The sequence below is a fragment of the Podarcis cretensis genome (assembly GCF_951804945.1).
Source record: "Podarcis cretensis genome assembly, chromosome: 1".
Classification (NCBI taxonomy): domain Eukaryota; kingdom Metazoa; phylum Chordata; class Lepidosauria; order Squamata; family Lacertidae; genus Podarcis; species Podarcis cretensis.
Genome location: NC_137170.1, coordinates 130,475,991 through 130,496,950, shown reverse-complemented (window position 1 = coordinate 130,496,950; position 20,960 = coordinate 130,475,991). Strand labels below are relative to the sequence as shown.

Below are 20,960 nucleotides of genomic sequence, written 5' to 3'. Positions count from 1 at the left end.
AAGTAATGTGGTTTTAGCAGAAATGATATAAAGGATTAGGTAAAAATGGATTTGTTAATTGGTGAAAGACGAGAATGTAAAATTACAGTATATTAAGATAAATTAATCGGATAAAAACAAAGCTGGAAAGGATTTGCTGAAATATCTAATTGAACTAGAATACAAAAAAGGGAGGTGTGAGGAGGTCAAGGAAATAAGCAAAGGAAAGAAAGTTATGTAAAGGTTTGATCTGTGTGTGGTTTTTTTAATTGCTTGTATTTTTTCTGTCTTTTTTATTTTTCTCTTTTTTGTTTTTTGTTTTTTCTCTTTGTAATCTTTAAAAGTTGAATAAATATTATTTTAAAAAAATAAAAAAATAAAACGAAGAGGCATCCGTTGGAGGGAAGGCCCAGGTAGGTAATGGGCACGCAGGGCAAAAACAAGGGGACCCACAAGACAAGGGAGAGGAGTTTAGCATATAGGGATGAAGAATCCGTGGTCCTCCCAGATGTTGCTGGACTCCAGCTCCCATCGGGCCCAGCCAGCATGGCCAATGGTCAGGGGATGGTGGAAACTGTAGCCCAACACTATTTGAAGGTCCAGCATCGAGGGCTTTCTGGCGGTTCCCTCACTGCGAGAAGCCAAGTTACAGGGAACCGGGCAGAGGGCCTTCTTGGTAGTGGCGCCCTCCCTGTGGAACGCCCTCCTATCAGATGTCAAAGAGAACAACAACGACCAGACTTTTAGAAGACATCTGAAGGCAGCCCTGTTTAGGGAAACTTTTAATGTTTGATGTATTACAGTATTTTAATATTTTTTTGAAAGCCGCCCAGAGTGGCTGGGGAAGCCCAGCCAGATGGGCGGGGTATAAATAATAAATTATTCTTATTCTTATTCTTAAGGGCTGCAGAAGAAGAAGAAGAGTTTGGATTTGATATCCCGCTTTATCACTACCCTAAGGAGTCTCAAAGCGGCTAACACTCTCTTTTTCCCTTCCCCCCCACAACAAACACTCTGTGAGGTGAGTGAGGCTGAGAGACTTCAGAGAAGTGTGACTAGCCCAAGGTCACCCAGCAGCTGCATGTGGAGGAGCGGAGACGCGAACCCGGTTCCCCAGATTACGAGACTACCGCTCTTAAGCACTACACCACAGTGGCTCCCCATCCCATATCTAATAAAAGGGCAAGATAGCCAGCCAGTGCATTCCACAGGGCAGCGATGACCAACCTTGGCCCTCCAACTGTTTTGGGACTACATCTCCCATCATCCCTAGCTAACAGGACCAGTGGTCAAGGATGATGGGAACGGTAGTCCCAAAACAGCTGGAGGGCCAAGTTTGGCCATCACTGCTATAGGGCGAACCTACACTGGTCTGTTATAACGTTAAAAAATGGGTTATAAAAATGTGACACCAGAGGGCAATGGGAAATGGCACTGAGAACTATTTAACTTTTTAAAATAGCCTTTCATAGCGTTTTTACGGATTAGTGTTGCCGCAGCATAAATAAAGGGGAAACAAGTCTAGGAATCATTTGCTGGTCTAGCATGGGAATCTGCCAGGAAACCTGAATCACCCTTAATATTTACAAGTTCGGTTTTGCAAATATCGGTTTTCATTTGCTTCGGGTTTGGGATGTAACTGTGGTCGGCCTACACTAGGACCGTTAGTACCACATTCTGATCCAAAGGCAAATTGGACAAGTTTGAATGAAGGTTTCTGAATTGGCAACATCGCTTTTGACTGTCAGAATGCAAATTCCGGGGGTGGGGAGGCAATGGAGTTAAAAACTGTAAATTTTTGTGTGCTGATGTGCATCTATAAAACAATAAAGAATATCGACATATCTGATGGAATGGATGCAGGGAGGGAGGCTGGGTGTTGGAGGAAATGCAGGGAGGGAGGCTGGGTGTTGGAGGAAATGCAGGGAGGGAGGCTGGGTGTTGGAAGACATGCAGGGAGGGAGGCTGGGTGTTGGAGGAAATGCAGGGAGGGAGGCTGGGTGTTGGAGGAAATGCAGGGAGGGAGGCTGGGTGTTGGAAGAAATGCAGGGAGGGAGGCTGGGTGTTGGAAGAAAGGCAGGGAGGGAGGCTGGGTGTTGGAAGAAAGGCAGGGAGGGAGGCTGGGTGTTGGAAGAAAGGCAGGGAGGGAGGCTGGGTGTTGGAAGAAATGCAGGGAGGGAGGCTGGGTGTTGGAGGAAATGCAGGGAGGGAGGCTGGGTGTTGGAAGAAATGCAGGGAGGGAGGCTGGGTGTTGGAGGAAATGCAGGGAGGGAGGCTGGGTGTTGGAAGACATGCAGGGAGGGAGGCTGGGTGTTGGAAGAAAGGCAGGGAGGGAGGCTGGGTGTTGGAAGACATGCAGGGAGGGAGGCTGGGTGTTGGAAGAAAGGCAGGGAGGGAGGCTGGGTGTTGGAAGACATGCAGGGAGGGAGGCTGGGTGTTGGAAGAAAGGCAGGGAGGGAGGCTGGGTGTTGGAAGACATGCAGGAAGGGAGGCTGGGTGTTGGAAGACATGCAGGGAGGGAGGCTGGGTGTTGGAGGAAATGCAGGGAGGGAGGCTGGGTGTTGGAGGAAATGCAGGGAGGGAGGCTGGGTGTTGGAGGAAATGCAGGGAGGGAGGCTGGGTGTTGGAGGAAATGCAGGGAGGGAGGCTGGGTGTTGGAGGAAATGCAGGGAGGGAGGCTGGGTGTTGGAGGAAATGCAGGGAGGGAGGCTGGGTGTTGGAAGAAATGCAGGGAGGGAGGCTGGGTGTTGGAGGAAATGCAGGTAGGGAGGCTGGGTGTTGGAGGAAATGCAGGTAGGGAGGCTGGGTGTTGGAGGAAATGCAGGTAGGGAGGCTGGGTGTTGGAGGAAATGCAGGGAGGGAGGCTGGGTGTTGGAAGAAATGCAGGGAGGGAGGCTGGGTGTTGGAAGAAAGGCAGGGAGGGAGGCTGGGTGTTGGAAGAAAGGCAGGGAGGGAGGCTGGGTGTTGGAAGACATGCAGGGAGGGAGGCTGGGTGTTGGAAGAAAGGCAGGGAGGGAGGCTGGGTGTTGGAAGAAAGGCAGGGAGGGAGGCTGGGTGTTGGAAGAAATGCAGGGAGGGAGGCTGGGTGTTGGAAGAAAGGCAGAGAGGGAGGCTGGGTGTTGGAAGAAAGGCAGGGAGGGAGGCTGGGTGTTGGAAGAAATGCAGGGAGGGAGGCTGGGTGTTGGAAGAAATGCAGGGAGGGAGGTTGGGTGTTGGAAGACATGCAGGGAGGGAGGCTGGGTATTGGAAGACATGCAGGGAGGGAGGCTGGGTGTTGGAAGAAAGGCAGGGAGGGAGGCTGCATGTTGGAAGAAATGCAGGGAGTTTTGTAGGACACTGAGGATACACTGCAGGCTGACAGATATCTGTGGTTCGTATGGCAAGTTGGCCCTGCTATATTTGGAGAGGGGTGTGTGTATTTCCTGCTCATTCTCCTGCCCCCGATGGTGGGCATCTTCCCCCTCCCTCACTAACCGTATCTCTGCCATCCTCCTCTGCTGCTCCTGTTCCATTTCTTCTTTCATCCTCTCCATGCGCTCCTGCTCTTCCTGCTCCTTCCGCTTCCGCTCCTCCTGCTCCCTCCGTTTTCTCTCCACTGCAAGCCGCCTCTTCTCTGCCCTCTCGGCTATCATTTGCTCTCGCGAGAGTTTCTCCTCCTGCTTGTTCCGAGGCGGGTCCAGTGGCTGGGAAGCACAAAGGGGGAGAGGGGAGAGAGTGTGCTATTGTGCTTAGGTTCTGCTCAAGGGTTTCCCTGGAGGTATCTGGTTGGCTGCTAGTGAAGGAATGGGTTTCTGTGCAGTGAGTTTGAAACTGACCCCAAATCCCCATTTTCCTTCTCCAAGGGAGCATTTCTAAAATGCATTAACTTGAGCTTTTCAAGCTCAGGAAGCTTGAGCTTGAGTCAATGTATAAACAGAAAGCCAGCTGTATAAACAAGTGCTCAAACCCCTCTCCCTTATCAGTCCGTGACGGCAATAGATGGCCTTGGCTGTTCCAGTGGAGCAGGGTTGGCACGTCTGGGTCTTATCTTACATCCTGACCACACTCTGACGCACAGACCTAGTCCGGGAACAGCGCCAGGAGAGTTGGTGACCTTCTTACCCCAAGATAAGAGTGCCAGAACAAGAATACCCTTATATGGCCAAGAGTACAGGAAGAGGAACACCCTTTTATGGTTAAGAGTACCGGAGCAGGAACATCTGTGGTGTCAACCTGCATGTATAAGCTGACGTGGCTGGATTCCTGGGGAAGGGGGGAGAGGGTGCCTGGAGGATATATATACTGCATTAAATTTCTTTCTCTTTGGACTTGCTGTGAACTGACCACGCAAGTGCCTTCTGCTATCCGGAGAGCAGAATAAACTCTTTCTCTGAATCAACCTTGGTGTCAGTTGACTTCCTTTCTTCCTCCTGGGAGCAACGCAGACCCCACCAGTCGGTAAAGTCTAATAAGGCTACACTATGAGAACAGGATGCTGAACGAGATGGGCCTTGGGCCTGATCCAGAAGGGCTCTTTTGACATCGTTAACCATGTGGAGTTTGCCTTTGCTGTGACTCAGGATGCTTCCACGCACCAGTTTACGGTGAACTCCGCGCACCTTGCATTGTCTGCATCCGAATGCCATCCCATATTCCCACCCCACCCTCTTTAATTGGGATCTATCCTTTCTGCAGGAAAACTGATATGTAAAAAAACCAACCCAGACCCAAACCAGAAACCAAAACATGGAAACAGTAAATCTAGATTAAATTGTGAAGGGGTGGACGTTTTGATGAGAACGGCATCTTGTGAATATTGGGGGGGAAAACTTGCGTTTCTGGAGTCCCACGTGGGGCAAAAGATTCCTCGAGACCTAACTGAACACATTCCAATAAATGCATAGCACGCAACCTTGGCCAGTGGGTTTTTAAAAAAAGTAATACTGAAAGGGGGATTCATGTACGGAGGAAAGGCACATTGCCCTTCCAGCCACAGTCCTCAGTATACTCCTGCTCACCGGTGGAAATTATTCTTAGAAAAACAGCTTCAGGGCAGCAATGGACACTTTCATCTTAAGGGAATTGCCTTGCAAGAGATGGGGGTGGGATTTTGATAGGGATTGCAGCTGGGGAGGGAAGAGCTAAACCTCCCCCCCTCCCTACACATTGTGGTCCCAGTGAAAATCACCACCCTTTCAAGTATCAGCTTTAAGAATCACCTACATCTAAACCGCAGAGCCTTGGGCTCGGCGGTTCGAATCCCCACGACGGGGTGAGCTCCCGTTGCTCGGTCCCAGCTCCTGCCAACCTAGCAGTTCGAAAGCACGTCAAGTGCAAGTAGATAAATAAATACCTTCCAGCGGGAAGGTAAATGGCGTTTCCGTGCTCTGCTCTGGTTCGCCAGAAGTGGCTTAGTCATGCTGGCCACACGACCCAGAAGCTGTACACCAGCTCCCTCGGCCAGTAAAGCGAGATGAGCGCCGCAACCCCAGAGTCGGTCACGACTGGACCTAATGGTCAGGGGTCCCTTTACCTTTACCTTTACATCCACATTGAAAGCACTTGCATGCATTTAATGCAATGTGTTCTTAGTCCTCAGGTATAACTTGCATTTTTCCCAGTAGTGATGTATGGAAGTGAGAGCTGGTCCATAAAGAAGGCTGATCGCCGAAGAATTGATGCTTTTGAATTCTGGTGCTGGAGGAGACTATTGAGAGTCCCATGGACTGCAAGAAGATCAAACCTATCCATTCTGAAGGAAATCAGCCCTGAGTGCTCACTGGAAGGACAGATCCTGAAGCTGAGGCTCCAATACTTTGGCCACCTCATGAGAAGAGAAGACTCCCTGGAAAAGACCCTGATGTTGGGAAAGATGAAGGGCACAAGGAGAAGGGGACGACAGAGGATGAGATGGTTGGACAGTGTTCTCGAAGCTACAAACATGAGTCTGACCAAACTGCGGGAGGCAGTGGAAGACAGGAGTGCCTGGTGTGCTCTGGTCCATGGGGTCACGAAGAGTCGGACACGACTAAACGACTAAACAACAACATAACTTGCATTCCTGGCTTTTTAGATCCAGCCGCATGGATGATCTAAGAGTACCTCTCGCACAGCTGCGAGAAAGCTTAAAGGCGGCAAGAACATTTGTGTTGGCCTGGCTGCATGGGTCTCCCTGGTTGCGTGGATCTGACACCTCCCTTCCTAAATGGTTCAAGAATGAACTCAGAAAGCAGCTCTTCAGGAAAATGACATTGTTTACCTCTGGAGGGTCATTGCTCAGAGCTGTGTCAGGCTGGGAGCCATCTGCAGGGGCAACTACTGGGCGGGCAACAGCAGCTGTCTCATCAGCAGGAACGGCATGAGGTCCAGAAGGATGGAGAACATATCCAGCAGAAGGTTCTTCACCTTCTTCAAGTGGCAAGAGGGGTTCTTCCCTGAGAGGGCTGGAAGGAGGAGGGCTTTGATCCGAAAAGCCTCCCTTTTCCTCTTCGTCTTCTCCTCCGACAAGAGAACTGATCTGCTCTATTTCAACAGCCGCATCGCCTTTTTCTTCATCATGGTTTGGGTCCTCGGCAGCCTCTGATCTTTTGACACCTGCCGACTTCTCTTTGGCATAAGGAACTCTTTTCCCAACAGCCTTCTTCTGTTTTGGTTTCCCTGCGAAAAGACAAACACACACACATACAACGATGACACAGGAGCTGCACCTGAGATTATCTCGTGAAACTATTGCACAAGGTTTTCTGGGCATGCAAAATATTTTTTAAAAACACTAGGGCCAAACTATGTGTTATACAAATACAGTCATACCTTGGAAGACAAACGGAATCCGGTATGACTGTATTTGTATAACATATAGTTTAGCCCTAGCATTTTTTAAAAAATCCGTTCGACTTCCAAAATGTTCGGAAACCAAAGTGTGACTTCTGATTGGCTGCAAGAAGCTCCTGCAGCCAATTGGAAGCCGCGGAAGCCACATCAGATGTTCAAGTTCCAAAGAAAGTTTGTGAAATATACTCGGAGTCGAGAGTGGATTTCATGCTCTTTATTGTGAGGAGGTGGGGAGGAATGGAAGTTCCCCCAGAATGTCTGATTTATATGCATTATTTACACAATGGGCCCCACGTGATTGGCTAATTCCAGGATTCACCTGTAGGCCAATCAGGTTGCAGATTCACTTCCACCTGGAGCTGGATTGGGTGGCTTCTGTGGACCAATCAGACTGCTGCATTCTGGATCCTATTGTTCTAGGACCAATCAGACTGCTGCATTCTGGATCCTATTGTTCTAGGACCAATCAGACTGCTGCATTCTGAATCCTATTCAACTCAGTACATAAGAACTAAGAAATGTAAACTGCCATAAGTAAGTTCCACTGTTTTCCGTGAGGCTTCCTCACTAGAGAGTGAATCAGTGTGTTTTTACATGAGTAGAATGTATGCTTTTATTTAAAATGCATCTCCTGGTTATTTGTGGGGCATAGGAATTCGTTCATTTTTTAAATAAAAAAAAAATAGTCCAGCCCCCCCACATGGTCTGAGGGACAGTGGACTGGCCCCCTGCTGGAAAAGGTTTCTGACCCCTGGCTGAATCCCTCACACAGGAACAACATTCAGTTTTTAAATGGCTTTTTCCTTTACCTACAACAAAATCTGTCCGTTTATCTTTCTTGAGCGTCTTCTTCTGCACTTTCAATACAGTTCCAGTCCTCACCGATTCAGGTTTCTTCTGCCCCGTCTTCACTTTGTCCTCAACAACACCTGCAGCCTGTTAGTAAAGAAAGAAAAAGGGTGTAGAGTACAGGGTGGGATAAAAGAAAGAAATTTAGTGCTTAACCAAATACAGGTTAGCATAGCATATTTTTGTTTTGGTGGAAATTTAAAAATTTGATAAGAGTTCTTTTGTTTTCTTCTTTGGCGATCACTCATAGCCAAGTAAGATGGTCTTCTATGAACAGGGCACACACCATGATTTGTGATCAAAAATTATGAAACCGGTATCACAATATGAATTTCAAAGCTGTTTTGGGCAATATATCAATATATCAACCCAGCCCTAACAGGCACTCTATTTTCTTCTCCTCCCCCCACAAAATAGGGACGGGGAGCCTGAGCCCCCACAATCTTGTTGGACTTCATCTCCCATCTGCCGCAGCAGCATGGCCCAATGGTCAGTGATGATGGAATTTGTTGCCCAAAAACATCTGCAGGGCTTGCTATCCCTGCCTTAAGAGGTGGTCTAAGATGCTTCGGTTTCTGAGGCAGAAAACCAGCACCCTCCCATTACAGTAGTAAATATAATAATGAGCATAATAATAATAATAATAATAATAATAATAATAATAATAAATTTTATTTATACCCTGCCCTCACCTGCCAAACCGGGCTCAGGGCAGCTAACAACCAATAATAAAAACAAGTTGATTAAAATACAATTTAAAAAACAATACAACATTAAAACATTAAGATGCAGCCTCTTCACAGGAGGAGAATGGAAAAAGAAAGAGGGGGAGGGAATCAACCATTTGCTTCCCTTTAGTGGTACCCTAAAATGTCCATCTCACTTTGCCCTGCCCTGTGTGTCCCAATCAGTTTGCATAAAGATTTTTCCACAATGGTTTACACTCACTGCCTTGGGATCAGTGGCCTTAGTTGGCTTTCTGGTTTTCTCTGGCAATGTTTCTTCTTCTTCTTCTTTATCTTCTTCTTCTACCTGATGTTTTTCAGATGAATGGGTGCCCATTCTTGCGCCCTTCTCAATTTCAGCACTGTGGTCAAGAATCTCCATGTTGGTGCTATCCAGTTCAGAGACCTTCTCCCTTTGAAAAAGCAGTATGAAATAATCAGATGGGACGAACACATGGAAAGTTAACAGACACATTCTCAGAGGTCCCTCTACAGATGGTGAGCACTTTGCAGAAGGGATTCCACTGCATTCCAGAAATGTACCGTATTTTTCGCTCTATAAGACTCACTTTTTCCCTCCTAAAAAGTAAGGAGAAATGTGTGTGCATCTTATGGAGCAAATGCAGGCTGTGCAGCTATCCCAGAAGCCAGAACAGCAAGAGGGATTGCTGCTTTCACTGCACAGCAATCCCTTTTGCTGTTCTGGCTTCTGAGATTCAGAATATTTTTTTTCTTGTTTTCCTCCTCCAAAAACTAGGTGCATCTTGTGGTCTGGTGCGTCTTATAGAGCAAAGAATACGGTAGGTTTGCACAATTAAAGTGGGTTAAAGCACTCTGTTCTGCTTGCGACAAATCCGCTTCTATCAGAAAGAATTTTTGCAGTGGTGGAAATGCAACAAAAAGTGGAATAAACCAGCCAATCATGGGATGATGTATATAACCTCTGTGCAAGCAAATCAGGATGAGTGGCTCATTGCCGTATCCCCTCCCCGCCAACAAATCAGAACAAATGCTCAATGAAAAGCAGGCATCGTGTGACCTCCGTGTAAGCTTCGTGCAAGCAAGTCAGGATGAATGTTTGGTAAACAGGGGGTCTTTTCCTATGGAAAGAAGAAACTGCAATAATAAAATGGAAACTTTAGATGCTACCTACCTACCTGCAAGGGACGCAGATGGCGCTGTGGGTTAAACCATAGAGCCTAAAACTTGCCAATCAGAAGGTCAGCGGTTCGAATCCCTGCGACGGGGTGAGCTCCCGTTGCTCGGTCCCTGCTCCTGCCAACCTAGCAGTTCGAAAGCACGTCAAAGTGCAAGTAGATGAATGGTACCGCTCCAGCGGGAAGGTAAACGGCGTTTCCGTGCGCTGCTCTGGTTCACCAGAAGCGGCTTAGTCATGCTGGCCACATGACCCGGAAGCTGTACGCCGGCTCCCTCGGCCAATAAAGCGAGATGAGTGCCGCAACCCCAGAGTTAGCCACAACTGGACCTAATGGTCAGGGGTCTCTTTACCTTTAGGTAAAGGTAAAGGTACCCCTGCCCGTATGGGCCAGTCGTGTCCGACTCTGGGGTTGCGTGCTCATCTCGCTTAAGAGGCCGTGAGCCGGCGCCGTCCGAAGACACTTCCGGGTCACGTGGCCAGCGTGACGAAGCTGCAGCTGGCGAGCCAGCACCAGCGCAACACACGGAAACGCCGTTTACCTTCCCACTATAAAGCGGTCCCTATTTATCTACTTGCACTTAAGAGTGCTTTCGAACTGCTAGGTGGGCAGGAGCTGGGACCGAACGACGGGAGCTCACGCCGCCGTGGGGATTCGAACCGCCTACCATACGATCGGCAAGTCCTAGGTGCTGAGGTTTTAACCACAGCGCTACCCGCGTCCCCTAAAAGCTCAATGGGTGTTTGGTTTTTAAAAAAGAAAACCCTACACCGTAACCTTTTATATATAATATATATATATATATATATATATATATATATATATATATATATATATATAAAATCTCAAAATTGTATTCTTGTTTATACAATGTCAGGGAATTCTTGTTTATACAATGTCAGGCAGAATTTGCCCCCTGAAATGATGCTTAAAGCACTGTGTACCGTATTTTTTGCCCTATAGGACGCACTTTTTCCCCTCCAAAAATGAAGGGGAAATGTATGTGCGTCCTATGGGGTGAATGCAGGCTTTCGCTGATGCCTGGAGAGCGAGAGGGGTCGGTGCGCACCGACCCCTCTCGCTCTCCAGGCTTCAGGAGAGCTGCAGCGCCAGCCCCGCAAGCTCCAGGGACAGCTGGGAGGCGCAGCGTGTCTTCCCGCTGTCCCCGGACCTGGTCTGCAGGCGGGCGGTGGGGAGAAGAGCGCTTCTCCCCGCTGCCGGCCCTGCAAGCTCCGGGGACAGTTGGGAGGCGCAGTGCGTCTTCCCGCTGTCCCCGGACCTGGTCTGCAGGCAGGCGGTGGGGAGAAGAGCGCTTCTCCCCGCTGCCGGCCCCACAAGCGCCTGGGGGGGGGGAAATAATTTTTTTCCCTTTATTTCCCCCCAAAAAAACTTGGTGCGTCCTATGGGCCGGTGCGTCCTATGGGCTGGTGCATCCTATGGGGCGAAAAATACGGTAATTCCGTCACCTGTGAACACCCGAGGCATATAGAGGAACTTGTTGCCGCACACTCGTTTCACTAGCGTCCGCACTCGTGTGTTCAGGTCTTGCACGTTATCTCCCTCAAGCAGTGTTAATGAAATGGAGGGCTCCACCTGCCCCACCCCAACGGTTCACCCTGCTGGGCTAGCAACTTTCTCAAGTGCCCCCCCTTCCTAGCAGCCACCAAGCCCCACACCAGGACTGGGATGGTGTATGTCTTTAGGGCATTGTGCTCTCCCCATAATGTATAGGGGAACTGGGATGCCAGCAGCCACTGGGAACAACAAGGAAGTTGGGGAACATCGGAGCTGCCTGCAGTTGGCTAGTCAAGGAAAAAGTAGGCATGGCTTGTCCTGAAGGAAGCCTTCAGGTTCCTCTGTTCTCTGGAAACCCAGACAAGCAAGTGTGGTGTTTGCCTTCTGGGATGATGAGACTCAAGGTATCCACCACTGAAGCTGGCCCTGTTTCCTCCATTTACCTTTACCTACCTGCAAAGTGCGAGGGAGACAGTGAAAGATACAGGAAATTGAATGCAGATTTCCAAAAAATAGCAAGGAGAAACAAGAGGGCCTTCTTAAATGAGCAATGCAAAGAAATACAGTCGTGCCCCGCAAGACGAATGCCTCGCAAGACGGAAAACTCGCTAGACGAAAGAGTTTTCCGTTTTGGAGGTGCTTCGCAAAATGAATTTCCTATGGGCTTGCTTTGCAAGACGAAAATGTTTTGCGAGTTCCTGCAGGTTTTTTCCCCTCCCCCCCCTTTTCTAAGCCGCTAAGCCGCTTATCCACTAAGCCGATAAGCCGCTAAACCGCTAAACCGCTAATAGCGCTAATCCGCTAAGCCGTCAATGGGCTTGCTTTGCAAGACGAAAAAACCGCTAGACAAAGAGAATCGCGGAACGGATTCTTTTCGTCTTGCGAGGCACCACTGTAGAGGAAAACAACAGAATGGGAAAAACAGAGATCTGTTCAAGAAAATTGGAGATATGAAAGGAACATTTTGTACAAAGATTACCATAATGAAGGACAAAAGTGGAAAGGACCTAACAGAAGCAGAAGCAGAAGACATCAAGAAGAGGTGGCAAGAATACACAGAGGAATTATACCAGAAAGATATGGATGGCTTGTACACCCCAGGTAGTGTGGTTGCTGATCTTGAGCCAGACATCCTGGAGAGTGAAGTCAAATGGGCCTTAGAAAGCACTGCAAATAACAAGGCCAGTGGAAGTGATGGTATTCCAGCTGAACTATTTAAAATTTTAAATAGACTATTTAAACTATTTAAAATTTTAAAAGATGATGCTGTTAAGGTGCTACACTCAATATGCCAGCAAATTTGGAAAACTCAGCAGTGGCCAGAGGATTGGAGAAGATCAGTCTACATCCAAATCCCAAAGAAGGGCAGTGCCAAAGAATGCTCCAACTACCGCACAATTGCACTCATTTCACACACTAGCAAGGTTATCCTTAAAATTCTACAAAGCAGGCTTAAGCAGTATGTGGACCAAGAACTCCCAGAAGTGCAAGCTGGATTTCGAAGGGGCAGAGGAACCAGAGACCAAATTGCAAACATGTGCTGGATTATGGAGAAAGCTAGAGAATTTCAGAAAAACATCTACTTCTGCTTCATTGACTACGCAAAAGCATTTGACTGTGTTGACCACAGCAAACTATGGCAAGTTCTTAAAGAAATGCAAGTGCCTGATCACCTCATCTGTCTCCTGAGAAATCTCTATGTGGGACAAGAAGATACAGTTAGAACTGGATATGGAATAACAAATTGGTTCAAAATTGGGAAAGGAGTACGACAAGGCTGTATATTGTCTCCCTGCTTATTTAACTTATATGCAGAATTCATCATGCGAAAGGCTGGGCTGGATGAATCCCACACCGGAATTAAGAATGCCGGAAGAAATATCAACAAGCTCAGGTATGCAGATGACACAACCTTGATGGCAGAAAGTGAGGAGGAATTAAAGAACCTTTTAATGAGGGTGAAAGAGGAGAGTGCAAAATATGGACTGAAGCTCAACATCAAAAAAACTAAGATCATGGCCACTGGTCCCATCACCTCCTGGCAAATAGAAGGGGAAGAAATGGAGGCAGTGAGAAATTTTAATTTCTTGGGTTCCATGATCACTGCAGATGGTGACAGCAGTCACAAAATTAAAAGACGCCTGCTTCTTGGGAGAAAAGCAATGACAAACCTAGACAGCATCTTAAAAAGCAGAGACATCACCTTGCCAACAAAGGCCTGTATAGTGAAAGCTATGGTTTTCCCAGTAGGGATATATGGAAGTGAGAGCTGGACCATAAAGAAGGCTGATCGCCGAAAAATGGATGCTTTTGAATTGTGGTGCTGGAGGAGACTCTTGAGAGTCCCATGGACTGCAAGAAGATCAATCCTATCCATTCTGAAGGAAATCAGCCCTGAGTGCTCACTGGAAGGACAGATTGTGAAGCTGAGGCTCCAATACTTTGGCCACCTCATGAGAAGAGAAGACTCCCTGGAAAAGAGAGGAAAGATTGAGGGCACTAGGAGAAGGGGTGACAGAGGACGAGATGGTGGGACAGTGTTCTCGAAGCTACCAGCATGAGTCTGACCAAACTGCAGGAGGCAGTGGAAGACAGGAGTGCCTGGCGTGCTCTGGTCCAGGGGGTCACGAAGAGTCGGACACGACTAAATGACTAAGCAACAAAAACAGTTGGAAGGGACCACGAGGGCCAACCCAACTGTTAAGTCTGCTGCAACTGGATTTATTATGGACAGCACCTGTCCTGAATGTACAGTGAGCAGTACCTCGGGTTAAGAACTTACCGTAATTCGTTCTGAAGGTCCATTCTTAACCTGAAACTGTTCTTAACCTGAAGCACCACTTTAGCTATGGGGCCTCCCACTGCTGCTGCTCCACCACCACGCGATTTCTGTCCTCATCCTGAAGCAAAGTTATTTACCTGAGGTACTATTTGTGGGTTAGTGGAGTCTGCAACCTGAAGCGTATGTAACCTGAAGCGTCTGTAACCCGAGGTACCACTGTATTGGATTTGTGACCATTATGCTCACGTGCCTTCAGTAGCAGTAAAGCTCTGCTGGATGAAATGCAATTTGCTCTGGTCTATTTAAGTTTTTACTCTGCTAACTATACGTTGGAGTTCTGCTCTGGATCAATATTTAGTAGAATTCCATGAGAGACTCAGCCCTTGGAAACGCTAGTGGCCGTCCCATTTCATATACTTACCTATCTGATGCAGAAATCCTGGTGGGATGGGCAATGTGTGGTTCCAGGTGTGAGGGGCTAGCTGACTGGGGCAAATTGTCCAGTTGTTTTTCTGTATCTGCAGTGGGGACAGAGCAAAAAAATTGTATGTTACAAGTTAAGGTAGAACAGGCCTTGGCAACATACAAAGCAGAATATATAGGCGACAGTCAATGTCCGTTCAGCCACCAGGGGGTGATAAAGCTCCACTGTTGTATTATTATTTTTGCAAATACAATGGTACATTGGTTTACAACTATAATCCGCACAACACACCTACACACAGCAGCCGACACACTAACATGTTGTGACATACAGTTTGGAAAGCTCTGATGCAGAAGGTAAGTAAAACATGCACTGTGCATAGATCTTTTTTGCAGTAGTTTCCAAAGTACATTCTGGAGCACCGAAGGCCCCAGAATCGAATGCCGCTGAGATGAGTGAGCTCTTGACTCACAAGCATGCAAAGAAACAGAGTGATTATTGCAAATGCTAACTGCAGCCCAAACTAATATCTAATCGGGCACGTATAGTGAGAGCAACAGCCCAAAGGAATGAAGAAACATGGGCTTTACAAAGACTGTGAGATGATCAGCACGATCCTATACACATCTGCTTAGAAGTCAGGGTTTGTCCACATCTACCATTTGCCTGCTATTTCCAGGAACAGATCCAAGCTGGTGTCAGTGTTGTTGTTTTGCTTTCCCTGCGAAAACCTGCTTTTTAGCACTCAACCGGGGCAAACATCAATTTGAGTTTTCTATGGCTTGCATTAAAGGGAGGCGGGTGGCGCTGTGGGTTAAACCACAGAGCCTAGGACTTGCCGATCAGAAGGTCGGCAGTTTGAATCTCCGCAATGGGGTGAGCTTGTTGCTCGGTCCCTGCTCCTGCCAACCTAGCAGTTCGAAAGCACGTCAAAGTGCAAGTAGATCAATAGGTACAGCTCTGGCGGCAACTTAAACAGCGTTTCCCTGCGCTGCTCTGGTTCGCCAGAAGCGGCTTAGTCATGCTGGCCACATGACCCAGAAGCTGTACGCCGGCTCCCTCGGCCAATAAAGCGAGATGAGCGCTGCAACCCCAGAGTCGGCCACGACTGGACCTAATGGTCAGGGGTCCCTTTACCTTTACCTAAGGAAAAGAAGGGCATTCCCGGATCAAATCATGAAACTGGGACAGCTTCTGTAAATCCAGGACTGTCCCTGGAAAATAGGGACACTTGGAGGGTCTGTCAAAATTATTATCAAGCTTAATTGTATAGTCAAACTTATTTTGCCTCTCCTTAAATTAGGCTATAGGTAAAGGTAAAGGGACCCCTGATCATTAGGTCCAGTCGTGACCGACTCTGGGGTTCTGGCGCTCATCTCAGGGGTCCCTTTACCTTTACCGTACCTATGGCTTGCATTTGCTCCAACTAAACTTTGAAGAGCAGGTTTCTGCAGGGAAAGCTCCAGAGCAAAAAAAATGATGCTGATGAAGAAGAAGAAGAAGAAAATGGGGAGGCCCTCAGACATGAAGTTTTAAAGTGCAGACTGTACCTGCAAAGAACAGAGGCTTAGGATAAGCCCTAAGTCTCACTGAGTTCAGTGAGAGTATGTTTGCATTAGTGATGTTTGCATTAGTGATCCAGTAGTGATGTATGGAAGTGAGAGCTGGACCATAAAGAAGGCTGATCGCCGAAAAATGGATGCTTTTGAACTCTGGTGCTGGAGGAGACTCTTGAGAGTCCCATGGACTGCAAGAAGATCAAACCTATCCATTCTGAAGGAAATCAGCCCTGAGTGCTCACTGGAAGGACAGATCGTGAAGCTGAGGCTCCAATACTTTGGCCACCTCATGAGAAGAGAAGACTCCCTGGAAAAGACCCTGATGCTTTGAAAGATGGAGGGCACAAGGAGAAGGGGACAACAGAGGACGAGATGGTTGGACAGTGTTCTCGAAGCTACCAGCATGAGTCTGACCAAACTGCGGGAGGCCGTGGAAGACAGGAGTGCCTGGCGTGCTCTGGTCCATGGGGTCACGAAGAGTCAGACATGACTAAACGACTAAACAACAACAACATGTTTGCATTGTGGTTTGCTCTGCTTCCAATGTGCTCCCACTCCTGGTTTTCGAAGCTACATTTCATTTCCCTCTTCATTTGCATAATGCCTTTCTATATTACGATACACAAGGCAGTTTGCAGGAAGAAAATATACAACAAAGAACGCACACCATATAATAATCTGATGCAATGCAAAAAGTCATAATGAAACATAACTTTAGAATGGAACGACTTATATCAAATATAGTCATATTCAGTTATCTATTAGAACATTATAGTACACAATAAAATTAACTCTCAAAACACCAGCAAATAATAAACAGAAATTCAGTCTTCACAATTACGATAAATAATTACTAAACTACGTTCCATATAAATAACTGCCAGGCACAATGCATAAAATACCACAATACAGTGGTACCTCAGGTTAAGTACTTAATTCGTTCTGGAGGTCCGTTCTTAACCTGAAACTGTTCTTAACCTGAAGCACCACTTTAGCTAATGGGGCCTCCTGCTGTCGCCGCACCGTTGGAGCACGATTTCTGTTCTCATCCTGAAGCAAAGTTCTTAACCTGAAGCACTATTTCTGGGTTAGCGGAGTCTGTAACCTGAAGCGTATTGTTGTAAATGTAACCTGAGGTACAACTAAACCATGTAAAAGGATCAAATTGAGAAACAATGATGCACAACTTAAACAAAAAAATATTCACATGGCATTAGCCATAGACCATATTGTTCCTGTAGTTTCTTGGTAAATACTTCCCCTACAAACCAGCTTCAATCAGATTATAAAACTGGGTACAGAGGATGTTGTGATGCCGATAGAGGGGGCACTTGCTCCAAAAATTTGCAAGAAAATCCCACAGAAGAGCTAAGAGCCAAGTCCCAACACTCTGATTTATGCTGGCTTTTCTTTTAGATTTAAGCAAACACCAAGAATGATATTTCCAGGCCATCTGTTTCTTACTGGTCCCATTTTCCCCCATCCACCAAGTACCACATGCAGAAAAAGCTATGCAAAAGTACATAAGGGAGTTCTGCACATCACAACCCATCTTCATCACCATTATTATTTATTGAATTTATATACCACCCTATACCCGGAGAAGGGACGCGGGTGGCGCTGTGGGTTAAACCACAGAGCTTAGGACTTGCCGATCAGAAGGTCGGCATTTCGAATCCCCGTGACGGGGTGAGCTCCCGTTGCTCAGTCCCAGCTCCTGCCAACCTAGCAGCTCGAAAGCACGTCAAAGTGCAAGTAGATAAATAGGTACCGCTCCGGCGGGAAGGTAAACGGCGATTCTGTGCGCTGCTCTGATTTTGCCAGAAGCGGCTTAGTCATGCTGGCCACATGACCCGGAAGCTGGACAACGGCTCCCTCGGCCAGTAAAGCGAGATGAGCGCCACAACCCCAGAGTCGGTCACAACTGGACCTAATGGTCAGGGGTCCCTTTACCTTTACCTTTACCTATACCCGGAGGTCTATATAAAATCAATAAAAACAATAACCCAATAACACCCCCTCCAAAAGAGCCACATTTTAAAAGGGCATAGGATGTCAATCAGGTCAACCTGAGGCATGGTTAAAAATGAATGTTTTGCCTGGCAAACCTAAAGGTGAACAATGAAGGCGCCAGGCAAGCTTCCCTGGGGAGATAATTCCACAGACGGGGAGCCGCTGTAGAGAAGCCCCGTTCTCTTGTTGCCACCCTCCGGACCTCTTGAGGAGTAGGCACATGAAAGAGGTCAATGGGCTCCTAGCTCTGTACTGGATAGTGATCATTGGTAGTACAACCCAAGCTATACATGTCTATTCAGAAATAAGCCCCATTGAGTTCAATAGGACTTACTCCCCAGGTAAGTGTATACTTACTAGCTTGGTGCCTTTGCAGTGCAATTCTATACATGTCTACTCAGTTCCCCCCAAATAACTGGAATGGAAGAGCAGGGAAGCTCCAGCTTGGGGGCCTGATCCATTTCAGCCAAGCCATGCTCACCAGCCATATAGGTAAAGGGTAAAGCTGCTTCTGGCAAAATCAGAGCAGCGCACAGAAACGCCGTTTACCTGTTTATCTACTTGCACTTTGACGTGCTTTCGAACTGCTAAGTGGGCAGGAGCGGGGTCCGAGCAACGGGAGCTCACCCCGTCGCGGGGATTCGAACCGCCGACCTTCTGATCGGCAAGCCCTAGGCTCTGTGGTATAACCCACAGCTCCACATGCGTCCCAATCACCAGCCATATACCTGATGTCATATACTGGTGGTTTTTTAAAAACCGCTTCGAGGTCCGATTTACAATCAAGTGGTATAAAAAAAATGGTTAAATAAATGATTTCCTGGGTATAAGCCTGGGCAGTGTGTATGGTGGTCTTGGGCTGCTCAGATGACAAGACCCCCTCTCAGCCTCACTGATGTGGTCCAAAGAAAGCAGAGCAAGACGCTTGGCACCAGCTTGGCTGCAGGAGTTGCTAGAATGAGGCGTACAACCATCTTAGGGACTCCACACTAGTTTTGTGTAGGGTTTACTGCTTAGCCTTATCTTCTCTTGATTATATCCAGTGGCGTAGCGTGGGGGGTGCAGGGGGGGCCGGCCGCACCGGGCGCAACATCTGGGGGTTAGGGTTAGGGGGCGCAAATCCACGGGTTAGGGGTGGGTTAGGGGCTGCAAATTACTTGCCTTGCCCCGGGTGCTGACAACCCACGCTACGCCACTGATTATATCCCACTAGGCAGCAGAGGTTTAGGGTCCGAGTTTTCTTTTTTTAAATAAGGTTTTTTTAAATAACGTTAAATCGTTAAAAAAACCATTACAAATTGTTTGCAAATATTCTAGCTAACAGATTAAAAAAAATATTAAATGAATATATACATCAAGATCAAGCCAGGTTCCTACCAGGAAGACAAATGAAGGAGAATATAAGGAATATTTTGAATATAATAGAATATTTGGAGGCTAAAAATGAAAAGAAAGTGGCAATGATGTTTATAGACGCTGAAGACAAAACTGACATATAAGCTACGGGACAAGGATAACTGTGACTTTAAGGATGAATGGGAACCCTTTACAAAGTATCTGAAGACGCAACAAAGTGAACTGGACTCCTTGGCAGGTTTTGAATAAACATTCACAAACTTTTTATTGATAATAATCAGCTAAATAGTTTGAGAATCTATACAACTTTGTAACATGCAGGAAACAGCATTCTCAGAGAAATCAAAGACTGGAACTGAGGGAAGTAGGGGGGTGGGGTGGGGGTGGCTGGGTTCTGTGGGGGAGGGGGAGGGAGGAAAAATGGGGGGGAACAAGGATGATATGTTTTTGGATAATATGTCTTGTTATAATTTTGAATTTTTAAAATAATAATAATAATAATAATAATAATAATAATAAAGAGTTTTCCTCCTTCTAGATGGGCTAGCTTCCCAGGTGGACGAGCCCCGTGTGCCCCTCAACTCCCTCTACAGCAAGTTCAGAAACAGCCTTCTTAATTCTGATGAAAGAAGAATGGCGGACAAAAATAATGGACTATGCAGAATTGGACAAAATGACAGGAAGGATTCGAAACCTGCGGGACCAGAGATTTACAGGAGATTGGAAGAAGTATATGAACTACTTGAAAAGCAACTGTAACCAGCAAATTATGCTAGATGTTTTGTAAGGAGGAATATATGAAGTGCTGCAAAGTAGGTAAAGAATAGAGATATTGGTTATGAGTTTTAACCAATATCTCTATTAAGGATTAAGGCTTTCTGGGAGATGATTTATAATGAAATGAAAAAGGTATTTAAATATACCTTTTTGAAGAAACCAGAGGCCTTTCTCCTGGGCATGGTCAGCCAATTGGTGCCAAAGAAGGATAGAACTTTTTTTATGTATGCCACAACAGCAGCAAGAATACTCATCGCAAAGTATTGGAAGACACAAGATCTACCCACCCGGGAAGAATGGCAGATGAAGGTGATGGAGTACATGGAACTGGTGGAAATGACTGGCAGAATCCGAGACCTGGGAGAAGAGTCGGTAGAAGAAGATTGGAAGAAATTTAAAGACTATCTACAGAAACATTGTAAAATTAAGGAATGTTAGAAGGATGTTGGAATGAAGTTATGTGGTTTTAGCAGTAATGTTACAAAGGAGTATGTAAAAATGGATTGTTAATAGGTGAGAATGTAAAGTTATAATATATTAAGATAAATTATTAAGATAAAAGCAAAAATGGAAAGGATCTGCTGAAATCGCTAATTGAACTAGAATACAAAAAAGGGAGGTGTGAGGAGGTCAGGGAAACAAGCAAATGAAAGACAAGACATGGGAAGGTTGATTTGTTTTTAATTGTTTTTACTTTTCTGTATTTTGTATTTTTTGCTTCTTTATCTTTTTTTCCCTTATTCTTGTAACTTTTTTGAAACTTTAATAAATATTATTTTTTTAAAAAAGAGATATCGGTTATGAGTTTTAAATGTAACAGGGAAAATAAGAAATGTATGCTAAGAGATTAGATCGAAAAAATTTCCAGACAGGACTGATGGAAGTCAAAAAAATTGAATACGATGTAAAAATATGTTTAACTACTGTTGAAAATGGTATGTTTAATTTTTTTTTAAATAAAAATTTATATATATAGATAAAAAGCCTTCCTAACTCTTGGTCTTGTCCACTCAG

The 20,960-nt window shown here is 46.4% G+C and overlaps 1 protein-coding gene and 1 long non-coding RNA gene across 2 annotated transcripts in view; both read right to left on the bottom strand.

The window, feature by feature from the left end:
* The window catches only part of LOC307220863, a 176,447-nt gene that overhangs the window by 7,404 nt on the left and 148,083 nt on the right, over positions 1–20,960 (bottom strand). The window lies entirely within an intron of this gene.
* Positions 1–20,960, bottom strand: part of KIAA2012 — a 176,296-nt gene that overhangs the window by 85,258 nt on the left and 70,078 nt on the right. Inside the window, exons 15-19 of the mRNA XM_079990599.1 lie at positions 14,239–14,335; positions 8,587–8,776; positions 7,599–7,725; positions 6,218–6,615; positions 3,454–3,662 (exon numbers count right to left, since the gene is read on the bottom strand). Of these exons, the coding sequence (XP_079846725.1) occupies positions 3,454–3,662; positions 6,218–6,615; positions 7,599–7,725; positions 8,587–8,776; positions 14,239–14,335 (1,021 nt within the window). The remainder of the gene's footprint in view (positions 1–3,453; positions 3,663–6,217; positions 6,616–7,598; positions 7,726–8,586; positions 8,777–14,238; positions 14,336–20,960) is intronic.